Source organism: Mytilus edulis, chromosome 13 (assembly GCF_963676685.1).
Source record: "Mytilus edulis chromosome 13, xbMytEdul2.2, whole genome shotgun sequence".
Taxonomy (NCBI): Eukaryota; Metazoa; Mollusca; class Bivalvia; order Mytilida; family Mytilidae; genus Mytilus; species Mytilus edulis.
The window spans coordinates 2,043,950-2,063,191 of record NC_092356.1 but is presented as its reverse complement, the minus strand read 5'-3'; the positions used below and the strand labels follow the sequence as shown (position 1 = coordinate 2,063,191).

At 31.4% G+C, this 19,242-nt stretch overlaps 1 protein-coding gene across 1 annotated transcript; it reads left to right on the top strand.

Annotated features, from left to right (window-relative positions):
- The first annotated feature begins 294 nt into the window (after positions 1-294).
- Positions 295-7,671, top strand: LOC139501920 (uncharacterized). Its single transcript, XM_071291222.1, has 3 exons — positions 295-352; positions 3,718-3,831; positions 5,726-7,671. The coding sequence occupies exons 1-3, from the start codon at positions 295-297 to the stop codon at positions 7,669-7,671; spliced, it is 2,118 nt and encodes a 705-aa protein (XP_071147323.1).
- The last annotated feature ends 11,571 nt before the right edge of the window (positions 7,672-19,242 follow it).

Sequence of the window (19,242 nt, the reverse complement as noted above, 5' to 3'; positions counted from 1 at the left end):
TTATGATAGACAATTAATAAGGAGAATACAGCGTCGAAAAAGTCCAACCCTTACACTTTACAGCAACTACAAATTATACATGGCCCACGTCAGGAACCGTTTAAAAATTTCATACTACACTTATTTTATGTTTTTAGCCCAAAAAAGGTCCAAACAAAATTTCGCTTCGCTCCGCTCGGCAGTCTTTACAAACTTCGCCCCCTTTTCAAAATTCTGGATCCGCCCCTAGAACCATGCTTGGCACATCTATATCCTTTCCTCTATTGTTCAATAAAATATCGTCATTTGGTCTCGATGGATCAGCATCACGTTGTGACTCAGGTTGGATTGGTTGATCCGACATGTTTACTGGGTAAGAATTCGTATCAGAGGCTCCTCTGATTCTACCTCTATCCCTACCATCACGCCCACTAGTTCTGGTATATTTTGGTGGTATGCCTGTGTTGTTTTCGAGAATTCTACGTATTTTAAATGAACATTAGAAGTAATTAAAGGGGACAGTATTTACAAACAGTATGTTTATGCAATATGATGTTGATGATAATGACGAGAGCGTAGTTAGATTACGGTATGAACGTGGAAAGGTCGTAAACTGGTCGATGTAAGAGCAGTCTATAATTGCAGAAGAAGTGTGTTAAAAGATCGTGTTGCAATCGAATAAATCGTGCTTGTATTTTCGTTATGAAAACGTGATTAGCGTAATAAATCGTGATTATCGTATTGAAGACTCAGAATAAGCGTGAAGAGAACGTGACCCTTAGCGGGATCGTTGTAGAAGCGTAATGAGGATGTAGTACCATCGTGAAAACAATAAAATCCAAACTTTCATCCTGCTCGTACCGGAACCTCACCTTTTAGATCGCAATGAGTGTGATGCAATAGTTAGTGGTTAAGTGTGACTTGGGCATAAAACATGCTCTTTGTTTCTCTACCTTTCCTACTGATCAAAATGAGCAACTGGTTCTTGTCTTGAATTGTTGATACCGTACGTTTCCTTCTTTCATTGTGTCAGAATACATTATAATCGTGAAATATATATCATTTATTGATCAGTAATTTCAACTGTTTTATTGATCGTAACGCAATCAATAAACATAATCAATACCGATGAAACTTTGCTAACTTATTTTTCCTTAGTTTCCCCTGTAGCAAGTACAAAAAAGCATCACCAGATGATACATGTATATTTATAAAAATTGATATATGTATAGCATCTATGGCACATGAAAATATATAAAGCTGCGCTCTCCATGCATTCATTTACTCAATTCGTGAATGGCGTGCTCTGCAACTAAACTGACGAATACTAGTGTTTGTTCTATTCATGATTTCATAAAAAAAAAGATGTTGTATGATTGCGAGAGAAACAATTTTCTCCACCAGACATTAAATAATGATGAAGTAAGCAAGTATAATTCATAGTACAGTCTTCAACATTGATGAAAACCAATATCGCACAACAAGCTATAAGAGAATCCAAAATGAAAAATTTAAAACAATTCAATTCATTCGAGAAAAAATAATTTTACGACGCATATATTTGTGTTTAAACTCGTTTTGTGTGCACAACAAACCCTTAACCTTGAACAGTGAACAGTTGAAAAGACTTTACAAATAAATAAATAAACAAAGAGCTCCGCTGTAAGCGCATGATACTCCCCATGTCTTTATGCTTTAAATGATTGTTTTCAACGAATAAATTTTCTTGGCCGTTTCCGACATTTTGTCAGAAGAAAAAATCAAAAAAAACAAAAGGGTACTTAGTTTAATAGATATTAACTAGTCACCATAGTTTCATCATTAAATGATGAAAGCATTTTTGATTTATTATCCGAAAAACTTGAAAAAAAGCCTCATTGTATTATGAATAAGACTGCATTACTCCAAAAATGCAAATGTTTTCATAAAAGTTGGTAAAAGTGTTTTTGAGTTATTATCCAAAAATCGGGAAAATTCCCCTTTTTTCAATATAAAAATTCATAACTAAAAAACGTAAAATCTGAAATTTATAAAAATTGAAAGGTAGCTTAAGTCAACAGATATAAACAGTTCACTAAAGTTTCATAAGATTTTGTGAAAGTGTTTATGAGTTATTGTTAAACTGGAAAATTCCCCCTTTTATAAGCATAAAAATTCATGACACGGAAACGTAAAATCTGAAATTTATAAAAATCGAAAGGGAGCACCCGTCAATTGATTTAAATAATTCACCAAAGTTTTATTAAGTTAATGGAAGCATTTTTGAATTATTGTCCGAAAAATGTAAAAAGTCCCCCTTTTTTAAGGATAAAATTTCATAATATGGAAACAAAAAATCTGAAATAGATGTAAACAATTCAACAAAGTTTCATAAAAGTTGTTGGAAGCAGTTTTTAATAATTGTCCCGCTCCGAAGTGTGGACGGCGGACGGACAACGGTATACCATAATATGTCCCGCTTTAGACGGGCGTATAAGAACAAGGAAACAAGTTATATAAAAGGCTAAACACATAGTACAGATACAAGCGTGCTCGATGTTTGTGATAGAGGGGGAGGGGTGTGAAATTTTGTTTATCATAAATCGATTTTACACATTCCCATTTTTTAAAATCAATATTTCACAAATTAAGTTAAAAATAAGGAGGGGTGTCAGTGAATAAAACTATGTGAATTAAGTATTTTTTTTATCCTATATTGAACTTTTGATGTTGTCCCTTACTTCTTGGCTTTGTGAAGCGCGACCACGTGCATTATACGCTGTCATAATTGCAGAAGTTGAAACACTATTTATTTCCGTTGGTGCCCCCACCCTATTGTGAGGAAAATTTGGTTGATTATATAGGGAATCATCGAAGCATGACTGGACCCCCCTTATGGTCAATTAGTGCCACCCCTTATGAAAAGTTCTGGATCTACCACTGCTGCTGTCATAAATGATGGTAGCGAGGGTTAACTGTCGCAAATGCTTTACCAACTCTAGCCTCACACACTTTGATTCCTTTGCTTTATAAATGGCATGTAATCATTTTCCGACTGTATGTGGGTCCAACCTGAAAATAAGACACATTATGCGCACATCATGTTTTAAATGTAACTACTAGTATTTGTTCCATGTACATGATGCATACGGTTTGGGATTCGTTTTTGTCAATCTGTGTCGATCTGGGTTTTTTTTAAACTTTTTTAATTTCAAAGAAGATTGTCACAGACTGAGACCCCTTTTTTGTGTCGACATATTTGTCCTATAATACTCGTTTTGCTTTCACATGTTAAAGATGTTAAATCATATTTAAAGAAATGATAATAGAATGTACATAAAACGGAACCTCATGGGAACTGTTTTATGTTTGTTGAAATACTATTCACATAATTATATATTCTTTGCTACATTTGTTTTTGGTAAAAGCAAATATAAGGAGTCTTTCATTCTTCGAAATATACATTTACCACACATACATGCATGCAAGTTAATTTCATATTTTCTTTTATAAGATGATGCTTATTTGAAATTATGCGAAAGAAATTGTGAATATCATAAGCTTGGGAAAAACAAGTTTGTATTAAACAGATTTATTAAACACTAGTATTTGTTAGTGGTCAGAATAATATCTACACCCACACCTTCCTATATCAAATTGATTCGGTAATAACTGTCCTTTCCTAGATTAAGATATTTCGGTTTTTAACGGGAAACTCCACATTAACATTTACGACTATTGTTAATTTTCCATTTTTAGATGGTGATGTTCCTTTGGCACCATCTTACGGTGTTTATAGTTCACAGCTCGTTCGCTATGCCATTGTCTGTTGTGACGTGTTTGATTCTAACGAACGCAATCTATGTATTACTGGTAAATTATTAAACCAGGGATAACGTTACCATAAATTACTTAAAACCTTTACTAAATTTTTCCATAGATATAAAGATTTGGTTTTGAAGTTTGGTTGTATCTGTACTTGTTTCAAACGGGATAGCACATCCTCATTTATACGGAAATGTTGTTAACCGTTCCCGAAAGTTTAGAAATGATCCATGTAAACTTTTCGCTCCTTTAAATAAACTAATTCTAAAAGGTCATCTATTCAACACTATATTAAGATCATTGAATATTTTGTTTATTGGTATAAATATTGATTTTTTTATCAGTATTTTAAAAGCTAACTAAATATTACTAGTTTTATTTGGCTAATGGGAAATGAAGATAAAAACATTTTGTTTATAATTTGTCAATTATTAGAGGTTTTAAATATCAACAGAAATACAATTATTAAATTAGATTTCTCTATATAAAGATATAGAATGATATGCATTATCAAATATGCATTTAAATTAGTTATTTCTTTTATATTTAATAAATTATTAGTATACTATGAGGTGTGCTGTCCAATAAAGGGACCAGAGTAACAGACAATTGGTCATATTATAATATATTTTTTTTATTACAAATTGCCTATTTCATTTGCTTTAATATTTTATATCAATCAATTAAATCAAAATCAATCAAATTATGTACTTTGTTTAACCTATTTTGAATTTACTTTACATTAATTTTGAAAATTATATTGTAATTATTCTGCTCATTTTGGGCGCCGTGATTGGGAAATAAAATATTTGTTTGTTTGTTTAGTAAGTTATATACATATACATATTCATGGATCTACAATCTGTCGATACCTGTAACTTTGCATTGCACAAGGTCATGTTTTCTCTGGATGTTTTTGACGTCTTTACATTAATTCCATTGGATGTTGGATGTGTACGGATTGATAGTATAGTCTAAGATGCATCATTTTTTTATTAGTTGTTAGCGGCTTTGAACTAGTTGTCAGATAACTGCGAGTACTCTCAGATCTGTTCATTGTGTCTTTTGTGTCGGGATGTATAAGTACCCGGCCACGTCCACTTGTATTTTTGTCCATCTAATGAGTTAAGCTTTTTTCAAATGATTTTTATAGTTCGTTCTTACATGTCTTATGTTGCACTGTCCCAGGTTAGGGGGAGGGTTGGGATCCCGCTTACATGTTTAACCCCGCCACATTATTTATGTATGTGCCTGTCCCAAGTAGGGAGCCAGTTATTCAGTGGTCGTCGTTTGTTTATGTGTTACATATTTGTTTTTGTTCATTCTTGTATATATATAAGGCCGATAGTTTTCTCGTTTGAATTGTTTTACATTGTCTTATCAGGGCCTTTTATAACTGACTATGCGGTTTGGGCTTTGCTCATCGTTGAAGGCCGTACAGTGACCTATAGTTGTTTATGTCTGTGTCATTTTGCTCTTTTGTGGACATTTGTCTCATTGGCAATCATACCACATCTTCTTTTTTTATATTTAAGTATGAAAAATAAAAGGGTCATACATACTTTTATAGGAGTTTTGAAAAAAAGAATCATAAAATCAATATAAGAGAAAAGCATGAATCAAAAACGTTTTTTACTGTACGAAAGAATAAATAAATTTTCAAACATTCCGTTTTATTCATGTCTCTAATTAATTCATGTCAATTTATTAGCCCTCTTATGTATTTAAGAGCTTTTCCCTGATCAATTTCAATTATTGTGAACTTTACTTTACTAATAAGTGTAATATAACACATCATCTGAATATTCAAATCGTGTTTGATTTAAGTTTAATGTTCAAAACAAATATACTGTGGAGAACATAACTGTCAGAAAAATTAGTGAAGGCATCATTAATGTACAATTTTTGATGATATATACCTTGAATATTTTTTTAATTACAGATATTATAACACCAAACATATCACTAGCTCTTTATCGCTATTTATGTCATAACATCGTAGGAACAGAAGAACATGTTAAGACAATCAGATTAATGAACACGGTGAGGGATAATTTTTCAAGTAGCAAGTCATTTACATGTGTAACAAGTGGAAGCTTTGGAGAAGGACTTGACATGCGAGGAAGTGATTTAGATGTAATGCAAGTAGAAAAATCTATTAAGGTGAATGCGAATAAACAACACGACTTTAATCCAAGTATTACGTATCTGTCCATGGATACAGACGATGTAAAACCTGGTTTTACTCAATTAAGACTAGAATATAGCAGAGATCAGTATAATTTGGAATGCTGTGAAGAACACAATGGTAAAAGTTATTTTTCGAGTGCATTATGGAAGGGGAAAATGTTATTGGTTGGAGAGGACAAAGGCGAAACAATTCATGGACCGTGTATAACTGACAAAAAAGGACTTTTTGATTGTGCCTCATCTTTACATTGTAAAACGTGGATATCTTCTGCTGTAAATTGGATAAAAAGATCAAGTAGCTCATGGCCTAGTCATAACGTCACACAAAGTATTATACAACACGGGGTACTTTTTGTACCGATCGGAGTTAAGGGATCACCAAAGGAGGATATAGAATGGCGAGTATCTTTTTCAGTGGCTGAAAAACTTCTTATTAATACATTTACTCACACCCAATTAATGTGCTATGCTCTCTTAAAAATAATTTTGAAAGATGTTATAGCAAATGACTATGAATGTAAAGATTTACTCTGTTCTTATTTCCTTAAAACAATTATTTTCTGGATATCTGAAGAACTACCATCATCTGTATGGAAGCCTGATAATTTTATACCTTGTTTTATGCGATGTTTCAGCCGATTAGTATATTGTGTCGAGCATTCAGTTTGCTTGCATTACTTCATTCCAGAAAACAACATGTTCGAGAACAAAATAGAGGGACGTGCTCGTGATGTACTTTTTAAAAAATTAAACACGTTACACAGCTATGGTTGGCGATGCATTTTATTTTCAGATCAAATATCTAACTTTGATGTGTCAATGTGGAATTTTCCAATCAAACCCTTTACATTATATGTAAATGACGTTGAGAAAATACTTCAATCCAAGATTTTGTTTTGTGCAAATAGTACCTTAGAATTTTTCTCTAAGACAGATATATTTAATACAGGATTGACACACAAAATATCGTGTCAGCAATTTTCAATAAAATACTTGTATGCATACTACATGTCACGGAGGTGCAGTATTCTAGCTCAGCATTTATCACTTGATGGTGTAATTATCAACAATAAATACCAATACAAACAGTACAAATCCTGTTTAAGTACTCTGTTAACAAATGTCTATCATGATGCTGTTTCTGGATGGCTTATGGTAGCTTCATTCTTTTACAAAACAAAGCAATACAGAAAAGCCTTACACATCATTAGGTATTCTATATCGAAATGTACTTTCGATAAACTGTTCTTCGGATTGACTCTATCAGATATCCATTACCAGTCATTTAAACAGCTGCCGTTCAACAAGAAAAGTGTTGTTTATCTTCTGAAAATAATATTCGTAGATCTTATACAATTAGAAGTGATTTCAACGTTAACACCAGAAGAACTTTTAATGGATGGATGGAATAAACTATATTCCGTTCCATCCACAGCGTATGCTTATTTCCTTAGTGTTCTTTGTCATTATCACCTCAATAATATTAGACATTGTCAGGATTCTATTCAAGATTTAAAACTTGTTATAGGAGAAAAATATTTGATGTCAGATGTGAGTTGTATAGCGAATGCCTACACTTTATTGGGAGTTGCTTTACAATTAATTGGCGACACGAAATCCGCACGACAAGCTTTCTTACAGTCTTTGGAAATCTACCCGAATGAATCGAATAATTCTGCCGCAAGGAAACTTTTGTAATGATGTGAAGATGGTAATGGAAAAAACATTTTTGTTCGAGTGCATTATATACAAAAAAATATATTCTTGTTTGGAAATGATATGCGGATGACAATTCATTGACCGTGTAAAACTGAAGACAAAAGAAATTTTGATTTGCCTGCTCTCTACATTGTAAAACGTGGATATCTCCTGCAGTACATTGGAAAACACGATTAAGTAACTCATTGCTAATTCAAAATATCAAACAAAGTATTATAAATCACGGTGTAATTTTTGTACCGAAAGGAGTTCACGGATCGCCTAAAGAATGTTTAGAATGGCGAATATCTTTTTCAGTGGCGGAGATGTGTCTTATTAATACATTTACTCAAACTAAATTACTGTGTTATGGTCTCTTAAGGGGACTCGCGGGTCTAAATAGATTTGTGTTTTAAATATAGGATTTCGCTTTGTTTTTCTATAAATGAACTTTATCATATACGTCATAGAAAAATAAAATAAAAAAAAAGGTGTCACCGTTTATTTAAGCTTACAATCTGTCTCCGAAAGAAGCATGCATGTTTTTTAAGGTACTTTTTTTTCTGTTGAACTAATAGGAGAAATATAGGTAATATTGAAATAACATAAGATTTAAATTATAGAAATGCCTAAATTTTACAATTGGTTAGTTTAAGTACAGCATATAAAAAAATGATAATAATAAATATAGGCCACCGAATAACTATAAAAAAACTTTAAATTTTAATTTAAAAAAAATGGATTTCTTGGACCAAACGGAGATAATTTGGAGCTTTTGCAATGCAATAAACATTTTAAAAGTCGTATGGGGCCGAAATGAATCGATATTTTGGTTGATTTTTGTACCATATCATATAGTAACAATTAATAATACTGTTATAAATAAAATTTACAATAAAAAAAAAATGATAATATTATACCTTCTTTTATACGATGTTTCAATAGTCTTGTTAATTGTATCGAGTACTTTGTTAACATTACTTCATTTCATAAAACAACATGTTCGAGAACAACATACAGGAACGTGCTCGTGACATAATAACAAAATATATATATATACCTAGCTCAGCCATGTCTTCCGATGCATCTTATTAAACAAACAAAATATCTAACTTTGATGTATCAATGTGGAGTTTTTCTACCGTACAATTTACTTCATATGTCAAGGACGTTAAGAATATGGAGTTTCCGAAATTTTGGATTATGTTGACACTAGAATTGTGTTCTCTGTTAAAGATAATTTCTCACTCTTGAAAACTAGGTTTGGAAAAAAAAATAAAGACATGACTGTGTGCATACTATTTTTTTCATTTCGAAAAATAAGTATTAAAATAACGTTTCGCGTACTCGCTCCAATTTATGTACATCGAGTATAAATAAATATTTTAGCATGGCCTAAGTTCAATACACATGATCAACATAATTATTATAGAAGAACCTACATTTTGGCGATCAATGAGCCGCATCTTTAAAAATTATATGCACTAACAATTAAACAGAAGGAAGTATGATTGCCATTAAAACAACTTAAGACCACTAGAGACCATATGAAATGCATATAAGTAACCAAAGATGCCCGTATGCACTTGCATTGCGCTTAACTTTAGTTACAAGAGTATACAAAAGTAACAACAGAGATGATATAAGAAGAAAGTGAACTGTTTCTAAAGTTTTCGTTAATATTTGAAGTTAATATCTTGAATACAAAATTGAACAGATTTTAAAGAGATCGGTTACAGCTACTGAACCACTCAAGTTTCCCGTTTTTCCGTTTTCGCTCCGTTTTTCATTCGTTCCGTTTGCGTGTTTCGTTCATTCCGTTTACGTGTCATTCATTCCATTCATTTCGTTCATTCCATTCCGTGTTCCATTCCGTGTTCCATTCTGTTTATACACGACATATCATGATAACAAGCGTGTTATTCGGTAATTTGTGAAGCTAATCATTTCGTTTTAGAACGTTTACAGCGTGTGTGAACGATTATATCATTCTAAAACGAAAGGTAATTGGGTTCGTTTCACAGATAAATTTCGTATTTTATAATCACATCATCACATGTATTTTTCTTTATAAAAAAAAACCACGATAATCACCACATGATGGTCACTGGTTCAGGTCTGAATAGACCGTGTTTTTTAATTAATTGATGTGAAATTTTGTTAAAACTTTTTTGTTCGCAGTATAGTCATTAAAAACTTGTTGAGACATGGAAATATTATATTTTACTTTCATGCTGAGATTAAATGTATTCACAGGTTCATTAAAAAGGATGTTTAAGAATATCCCTATATTAAAGTGTACTCTTCACATGGCTTACTGGATATACCGAGTTGCAAATATCTACATGTAACTAATTTACAATAAAACGAATGTAGAAAATTGTAGTACGGTAGTTTGTAAATAGTCTTCTTTCTATTTTAAATGATTAAAAGTAAATGCTGAAAAAATGTATCTACGATTGCTTAAAACATAGTGACAATATTTCTGTAAGTCTGTGTTTCATTTAATTTGATTTAACAAGCTAGATTTATATTTTTTTTAATACAGCTACTGTAATCTTAGTATTATAGGAAAATATTTTTTTTTTATTTGCATATCATAAATACAATGAAATATCATGCATATAAAACATGTATATGAAGCCTTGTGTTTAAGTTAAGTGGACTATTGACAATAATATATTTCTGTAAAGCTAAAAAGACATTTTATTGCAACAGATGTGTATTAATTAAAGTGGTGACAACGTTTTCGAGGATTTCATACATTTTATAATCAATCCAAATAACCAGCGGGCGTACTCTGCAGGACACATCTTTTGAAAACTTGCCAGACATTTCACACTTAGATTAGTTGTTTAACAGATAATTATTCTACTGCCAATCATTAAATGGAACTTTTATTTTTGTTATTTTTAGCAAATGAGACTAATAAAGATATTCATATATTTACATTGATCTTAATTTTTTTGGTTTTTAAAATTTGTTCAGAAATATAATTCAGTATTTTTATTTCCTTTATTTGAAATGTATACGCTTTCAGCTAATCTGACAATAACAGTGTAGTTATAACGTGATACCTATTAAGAGAATGATAAACGAAAAAAACAGTCACAGGAAAAAAGTCCCGGAAAAAAGGTCACAAAGTCCCTAGAAAATAAAGTCACCGGAAAAAAGCCACAAGAAAATAATCACAGGGAGCTGACAATGCGGTATGGGCTTTTCTCACAGTCGAAGGCCGTATGGTGACCTTTATATATAAATTTGTTAAAATGTCTGTGTCATTTGATCTCTTGTGGAGAGTTATCGCATTGCAATCATACCACATCTTCTTTTTTTATATATGTGTTGTGCAAAAAAAAAAAAAAAACACAAAACCATTACAAGTTGTCGATTTATTCATTGACAGTTGCTTTTTCAGTTAGTGAAACCGTTAATAAAAACAGTCACGTACTTTGACGTTTAAAATTAATTTGAATAAGCATAGCATACTTATAGATACATGTATGTAAGTTTAACACTAGTAATTTTGAGGCCCTTTATAGCTTGTTGTTCGGTGTGAACCAAGGCTCCGTGTTGAAGGCCGTACTTTGACCTATAATGTTTTACTTTTTTTAAATTGTTATTTGGATGGAGAGTTGTCTCATTGGCACTCACACCACATCTTCCTATATATATCTAAGGGCTGTATAGCCACTCAAGGTCTTTGAAAACTTCCATCATCATCAACAATGGCTTTTCTTTTTTTACAAATTTCCATAAACTAGAAATTAATATTCAGTCCTAAACGTTGCCGATGAGAGCATTTTACAAAACCATAAATAATATAATGTAGATACTTCACCTTTGTCTTAAAATTTGCAATAAAAAAGTACCTTCAAATGTTGAATCAAAACTCTTTTGAAACAAAGAAATTTGTCCAGATATATACATGTTGTATAAAGAATATTTTTTTCCGTGTTCTATTCCGTTTATGCACGACATAGAATTTTCCTTTCCTAATCAATTGTACTCATGGCTTAAATAGTAATGTGAAATTTTACAACAAATCATCTACAAAATTGTACTTTAGTGTCAGTAAGGACAAAAAGTCATATTTAGTGTAAAATGCAAAGTCCAAAAAATGTAGTTAGAGTTATGAATTTTCGTTAATTCATATATATCACATTTTATAAGAAATATTAACATTAAACCGGAATAAAAAAAAGCTCAATTATACTAAGAAAAGAATATTCAATGAATATTTTACAATATGCTTCGTCGCAAATTCGTGTAAAACCTTAGACAAATAGTTCAGTTGCATTTTATCGACTGGTCAGTGTTCGGAACTTATGATAACAAATAGTTATAGCGTATCAAGGACGAGAAAACGAATAAAAAGCTATGTTTCGCAAGAAACAAATATCCACCAGAGACAAAATGACTTAAAGATGTTAAACTGGTCCGCCGTTCGATCTATATATGTAGCTTTGCACTTTGAGGTGAACACAACAGGGGTCCAGTTTGTATAGATGTGAATTATTAAAGGTCACCGTCTCAAAATCCTATGCACGTTTGAGTTTCAATCCCGCGATAATTACAAGGGTACATCAAAGTGACATATAATTAATATTCGTTAATTTTATATACTCAGAATGAATAGCTTGATCGTTTATACAGAGAATAACATAAATTTAAAATAAAAAAAAAAATTTGGTATGATTGCAAACTAGACAACTATTAACCAGAGTAGATGACAGATGAAAGCAACCATAAGTAACCTATAGAAAATCCATACCGAATAGTAAGCTCTAAAAAGGTTCCGAAACAAAACAATTCAAACCAGGAAATAAGTAAACATGTTGCTGTAAAGACTTTATAACAGTTGTGTTTATGAATGAAATGGTCAAAGAAAGCATCAATCTGTCGATTGCTGTCTTTTGCTTACTGCGCTACATCGATGAGTGTCAATTTCATTTTTCGAGAAAACAGAAATATTTTGTTAAAAAGAAAAAACAACCTAAACATCAGAGAGACATTTAATTTCAGTTCTGTTCCTGTATCAATTCGCAGTTTTTCTTAAATATTTTTTTCTTATATGCGAAAGGAATCCGTGCCTTCAGTTAGGTTTAGTATCATATAACCGAACTTTTAATTATAATATAATATACTAGTAGGAACTAATAAATAATTCGGTCCAAGGCCTGATTGATAAAAGGGAATTATCGACAACACAAAATGCAGGAAATAGTTGTGTACAAGAATTGAACCACGCTGCTGTACATCCATTATTCATACTTTCATTATCTATTAACTAATCAAATGGTCGCCTAACTGTAAGTAAAAAAGGGTATAAATTTGCATCTGCATGGATAGTAAGATTGTACAAGTAAAAAGTAAAACACTGAGTATTCCACATGCCTTAGGTGTTAATTGACTTCTTAATTTATGACTTGAAAGTATTATATTATGTAAACGAATTGAGAATCTGATTTATTCCTCCAGTAAAGTGGACAACCTTAGCGTGAATACAAGTACTTCTTCGTGACACTATTACAGCTAATTTCTTTATTCATGCAGGGTAAGACTTTGGTAAGTTTGATTGCTTTGTTTGTATATTGACAATTGGAATTGGGATAACTTTCAATCAAATTTTAATATAACATATACTTGTTTTAATAATCCCTGTCTATATTGTTTGCAGAAGTCGATCTTTATAATAGTGCTTGAAATAACGTTAATACAAACAAAGCAAGCAAGCCAACTGCAGTTTTACTCTACAAGCATTATGAAATTAGCTGTAATGGTACAATTAAAGCCAGGAGCATTTGAGATCGTAAATAAATTACTGCAACCTAAAACACAGCCGTAGTCCGTTTTAAAATCGTTTAATGTGTCATTGTAAATAACGTTGTCTTGTCAATATAATTTTTATTTCTTTTATTTAAAAATGATTCTCATATTGCTTGTTCAAGTGAACTTAAACACTTAATCGGGAGAGTGTGTGTCCATGTCTGCATGGTCACTGCTTATCAATCGTAATCCTCAACAATTTAGTGAGCTTTCGGGAATTATCGCGTTATTTAATAGCTCGGATTTTTAGATTAGATATGCGCCGTTAAATGTGAAACTGATCTTACTAGGATCATTTTTAGAATAAAAGTGCCTTAAACTTTGTTAAGTTATCGCATGCACGTGAGTAACTTACTTAAAAAGTACATGATTTCGTCTTCGCCGTTTTACTAAACATACAGCTTTTTAGTAATCACTATACTGCATATAAGATATAATCATGTACCCTCCCCCCTCCCCCCCACCGAAAAAAAGAACAAACAAAAAACAACAACCAACCAGTGCATCATTAGAACCCCAATTTATTCATCTCGGAAATATTGCGCTTAAAAAGAGGGACACAAGATAGCAGATATCAGAGGGACATTCAAACTCACAAATCGAAAATAAACTGACATAGCCATGGATAATAAAGAAATAGATAAACAGACAAAAAATAGTTCACAGAACACAACATAGGAAACAAGGACTGAGCAACACAAAACCCACCAAAAACTTGGGTGATCTCAAGTGTTCCAGAAGGGAAAGCATGTCCTGTTCCACATGTGGCACCCGTTGTGTTCTCATATTACCCATGATAATACCAATTTGATTTGATAGCTTTGTTTTAATTTCTGTTTCAGACGCGAATTATGCAGTTTTTGGTTAAAATGCACACCATTGATTTTTTTTTACAAAATTGTTTTTGAGGAGAATAAAATTATTAACCCGTATGCATAAATTCTTAAAACATAGGAAACATATAGACAATAACTGTTGAGTGTCTTTAAATATCAGCTGTATGTGTACGAGGCTAAGACACCGGTGTAATGCGAGCTAATACCCCTGTTTCGAGCCGAGTACAAATAAAGCTTAACATTTAATGACACTAAACAGTTATTGTCTTTATCCTGCATTTAATTCTGTATTTTGTTCGTGTTTTGAAAGACACAAAACTTCACATTTTTTTTGCATTTATTTTGGATTTGAAATCCCTTGCGTCCCGCATATTAATATTAAAATCACAAATTCAGCTGAAGACGGGTTGAAAAAAAAAAGAATCTCGAATGGTCAACAATTATACATCGCTTAAGGTAAATTATTGTTTATTTAATAACAACTAATTTCAGATCTAGATCTAGGTGAGTGCGTGCAAATATTATAATTTCACCGAGGGGAGTAAAACGAAACACACTGCAATATTTGTTTATGCCAAAAAAAAAACAAAAAAAAAAAACGATACCTCCTGCTTCCAATCTAATCCTTTAAAAGTTACAACATTGTATAGTAATGCAAGAATATAAGGATGTAGGAGTGTACCATCTTTCAATGTATTTTGTCCTTCTGTATATACTACGTCACAGTAAAGGATTTTTTTTTATCGTAGGCGAATATTATTCTCTCAAAATGTATGCCCTCAAAATATTTCTTTTGTTCAGTAGCTGTCAAAATTCTTATTCTATTTTGATGAACACATTTTAGTATAGTATTTTTTCGTTATAACTACTTTTTCGTCCGGAATATAAGTGAAATACTTGCCACTGTATGTTTGTACGTTAAGAAAACGTAACAAAATACGCTAAAAATCAATTCACAAAGCTGTCATACATCATAGAATAAAAAGAATATATGCTAATTTGTTGCTATTATAAGTATTTTTTCGAAGTTATATGTTTTAATATCAATTTTGAATAAGTACCTGTGTGTCGTAAGTATAACGGTGTCGTTCAATATTTATTCAGTAGGGGTTACGGGGTTGGGACCAACTTTTTTTTTACGATCAATGCCTTTGAATGTGGTAATATGATTGGAACTTCAATTTATCCTGAGTTGGAACCCACTTTTAAAAAAAATGCTGGATCCGCCCATGAATATTTCCTAATTTCATCATAGATACTTGTATTTAATAAGACTATCCTTGAGTTATCCTGGATTTCCAACTTAACATGACGTAAAATTGAGAATGGAAATGAGGAATGTGTCAAAGAGACAACAACCCGACTATAAAGAGTCGAAATCAGCCGAAAGCCACCAATGGGTCTTCAACAAATAGAGAAAATCCCTCACCCGGAGACGTGCTTAAGTTTGCCTCTAAACAAAAATATGTACTAGTTCAGTGACCTTGGACATTAAGCTTAATCCGAAAATTATAAATAAACATATTAAAAATTAGGCAAATAATAAGTTTGCTATAACAAATTTGCCAACGATTAAATCTATGTGAAACAAGTGTACAACAATTAGCAATTTTCTGATTTATTACTAAACTAAATCGTAAATCATCGAAGATAAACGTGATTAAACTGTTACATTATCACGATTTTATTTTGACTGTTCAAACAACGGAAAAGTTCCCAATTGTGAAATAGATAACGACTTGTTATTTTTCAACCCAGATGTGAAACTTCAAAGAGTGAAGGTGTGATAGACCGATGCTAAAAATCAACATGTAAATTATATGGACGAGTAATAAAAAGGTGTTACATGTATGAAGTTATTCTGGAAACTGTTATCAATTAGCGAGATTCCGATCAAAGCTTTGTATTTGCAATCTTGGAAGAACGCAAAAAAAGGCAAAAATAAAGAGTGATATTATAAATGTATAGTTCAAAAAGTTTATTTTAACATATTTATATTTCCAAGCCAATGGTCACTTACTCACATTTATTTATTTATTTATTAAACTGTGAAGACAATCAGGTTCTTAATGCTGTTGGTAAATTTATTAAAGTGAATATGAGTTAGTAATTGTATTGTAACTGTATGTAAAAAATTGTTTGTATCTATGTATCTATGCAAATCAATATTCTTTTTCCTTATTCATGTATGCTCTGTATGCCCCTTGTGGGCCCTTAATTGGAAATAAAATACAAAATGTATGTTCTGTTCTGTTCTGTTCATTTAACATAAAAACAAATATGTTTTAAATATTTCTTAAGAATATATTGTTTTTAATATTTGGTCTTTATTCTACTTTTCAAGACATTTCCAATATTTGCATATATAATAATATATTTTTGTTTATATTCAAGGCAGTTTTATTTCTTTTTCAATAACTTTTAGAATGACTCCCTTCTCTTATTTCTAGTTAATTTTCTGTATTTTATAAATGTCTTTTTTTATGTGCGTTAGATATATTTTCTAATTAAATCCACCGCTTAATTGTGTTGAGTCATTTAGATAAACAAAAAACACAATATAATAAATGATTCATTTTTTCACTGAATAGTCTTGCTTCATTATGTAAGTGAGCGTAATTCGTCCTGAACATTCATGATATATGTGCCCTGGACTTCAAGAAACGAACAACCAATCATTACTAGCTAGTGTTTGCACTTGAATAAAAAATAAAAACAAATACACTGTACATGCATATGATAGCGGACTATGCGCGCACTTACAGATAAATTGTCTGACTTTGAAAGTACTAGGTTATTTTAAAAAAAGGTTAAATATACGGATCATACGCTAATGTAAAAGACGGGAAATGATTACACTAAAGTCACCGAAAAAAATGTTTTCCCTCCGTGAAACGAAATAAGAATATTTTTTATCTATTTTTTGGAAAAACTTAATGGGCGTTAGTTTTAAAATAATTTACAAACACGAATAGGGTCGTTCATTTCTTTAATAAAGAAAACTATGCAAATCGTTTGACGTGGATAACGAAAACGATTGACACACACACACATGTTTTGAAAGCATAATATAATATATTCTATTTATTTTAACCAGGGATAGCGACTGCCACAAAATTATGTTTCTGAGATACTCCTTAATTTTTTCATGTCTTTTACGATGTACATCTCACTAACTTATATGAAAATAAGTAGAAAAAAATGACAACTTTAATAATAAATATGAATAATAAAATAAAGAATGTTTCCATCCTATTTTTTTAAGAAGAGAAGGTATTTTGATATTTAAATTGATCTTGTTTGCCTTTCATAATTTAAATATTTTTTTTATATTTTAATATTTATCTATTCATTTCAGAGCTATCATTTTTATTTTAAATGCAATATCGAAGTAATGTAATGAATTATATTCATAAATAAACAATAAGTAGTACAATATACCGATTAACTTTGGTATATTTATTCGTTTCATTTGGAAATTTGAAAACTAGCATAATCGCCAAACAACCAATCAGGTGAAATAGTATCGTTTCTGAACGAAACAATGTTTGTTTACACGGAATATATTGATTGTTTCGTTCGTTTCCTTCACACACGACTTTGAGCGGAAAAACACGAGTTGAATTCAATAAACGAAATGAGTGGAGATACATGATTCTGACTGATTTAACTCGTTCGTTCTCATTTCATTCCATTCGCGTGTTCGTTCCGTGTTCGTTCCGTGTAAGAGGGAACGTTGAGTGGTTTAGTAGCTGTATTGACTTTATTTCTATAAAAGACACAGATAAGAAAATGTTGTATGAGTGCTAATGAAACAACTCTTTATCCAGTTCACAATTAAAGATGAACCCAGAAAAGCGCCTCGGACGCACTAAATTATTAAACGTGTTGTTTTAAAAAAAATATTACAGCGCTGGTTCGATACCTCTGCTGGTGGACAATCAGTCCCCGAGGGTACCATCAGCACAGTAGTCAGTACTACGTACGGTACTGACATGGTTATAACAAACCTTTCTAAAACTGGCCGTTGATAAATTTTGAAATTATAATAAAGAAACTAAGGTTTCAACTCTCTCAGGCAAAGTTTACCTTAGATTGATTTAGCTTTATTTAGGTATTTGTTGTCATATATCTCTTCAACTGATTGGATATGCATACATCCTCGGCTTTCAAATATTTGGCTCTGAGCGTTCCTGATAAAAGTAAATCGAGAAATGCGCTTGGGACTCATAAAATTATAAAACGTGTTGTCTATTTTTGTTTTTGTAAGAAGTGAACCATTAAAGGCCAAGACCCAAATTCTTTTGCTGTGATGTATAACATGTATATGTGAAAATAATTAAATCAGATTGCTTGAAACTTATACAAGATTGAGTAATTGTATAATAAGGAGTATACATCAATGAGACAGTTTTCACCAAGAAATGAAACACACATAATTTTCATTTTTCTATTAAATATATAAAATAACTAATTGTGGTATTTTAAGGGTTTTTTTTAATGTTCCAATATTAAGCTACCCTTTACAGTTACAGATGGCATTACATTAACACATTATATATAATGATAGTGCATTGTTCTGGGGACAAAAGCTACGAGATACATACAAACTTTTGTTCAATCATTTATTAAACTGAAATGAATACAATTCGCTATTAGCAGTCAGAATGCTTATATTTTGTCAACATAAGCTAGAAAAACATCGATGATGAATTATTCACTTGCAAGAGAATAATAAGACCTCATTGAATTCGTATCCAATTGAACTTCAATTTAACCCTTTAGCTAGAGATGGATTATACATGACTAATGATTGTTATGATATATAAAGGAAAAGAATGTCAGCATTCATTGAAAGTGAAACAGAGGTAAATAATTTGATTTGTCTGATTCAATCAACTAAAAA

What these genes read in the sequence shown, in the direction of transcription:
- LOC139501920 (XM_071291222.1), top strand. Translation starts at nt 295, where the DNA reads ATGGATCAGCATCACGTTGTGACTCAGGTTGGATTGGTTGATCCGACA. An exon ending in TGATCCGACATGTTTACTGG is followed by an intron (nt 353 to 3,717) that starts GTAAGAATTCGT and finishes TTCCATTTTTAG; the next exon opens with ATGGTGATGTTCCTTTGGCA. An exon ending in ACGCAATCTATGTATTACTG is followed by an intron (nt 3,832 to 5,725) that starts GTAAATTATTAA and finishes TTTTAATTACAG; the next exon opens with ATATTATAACACCAAACATA.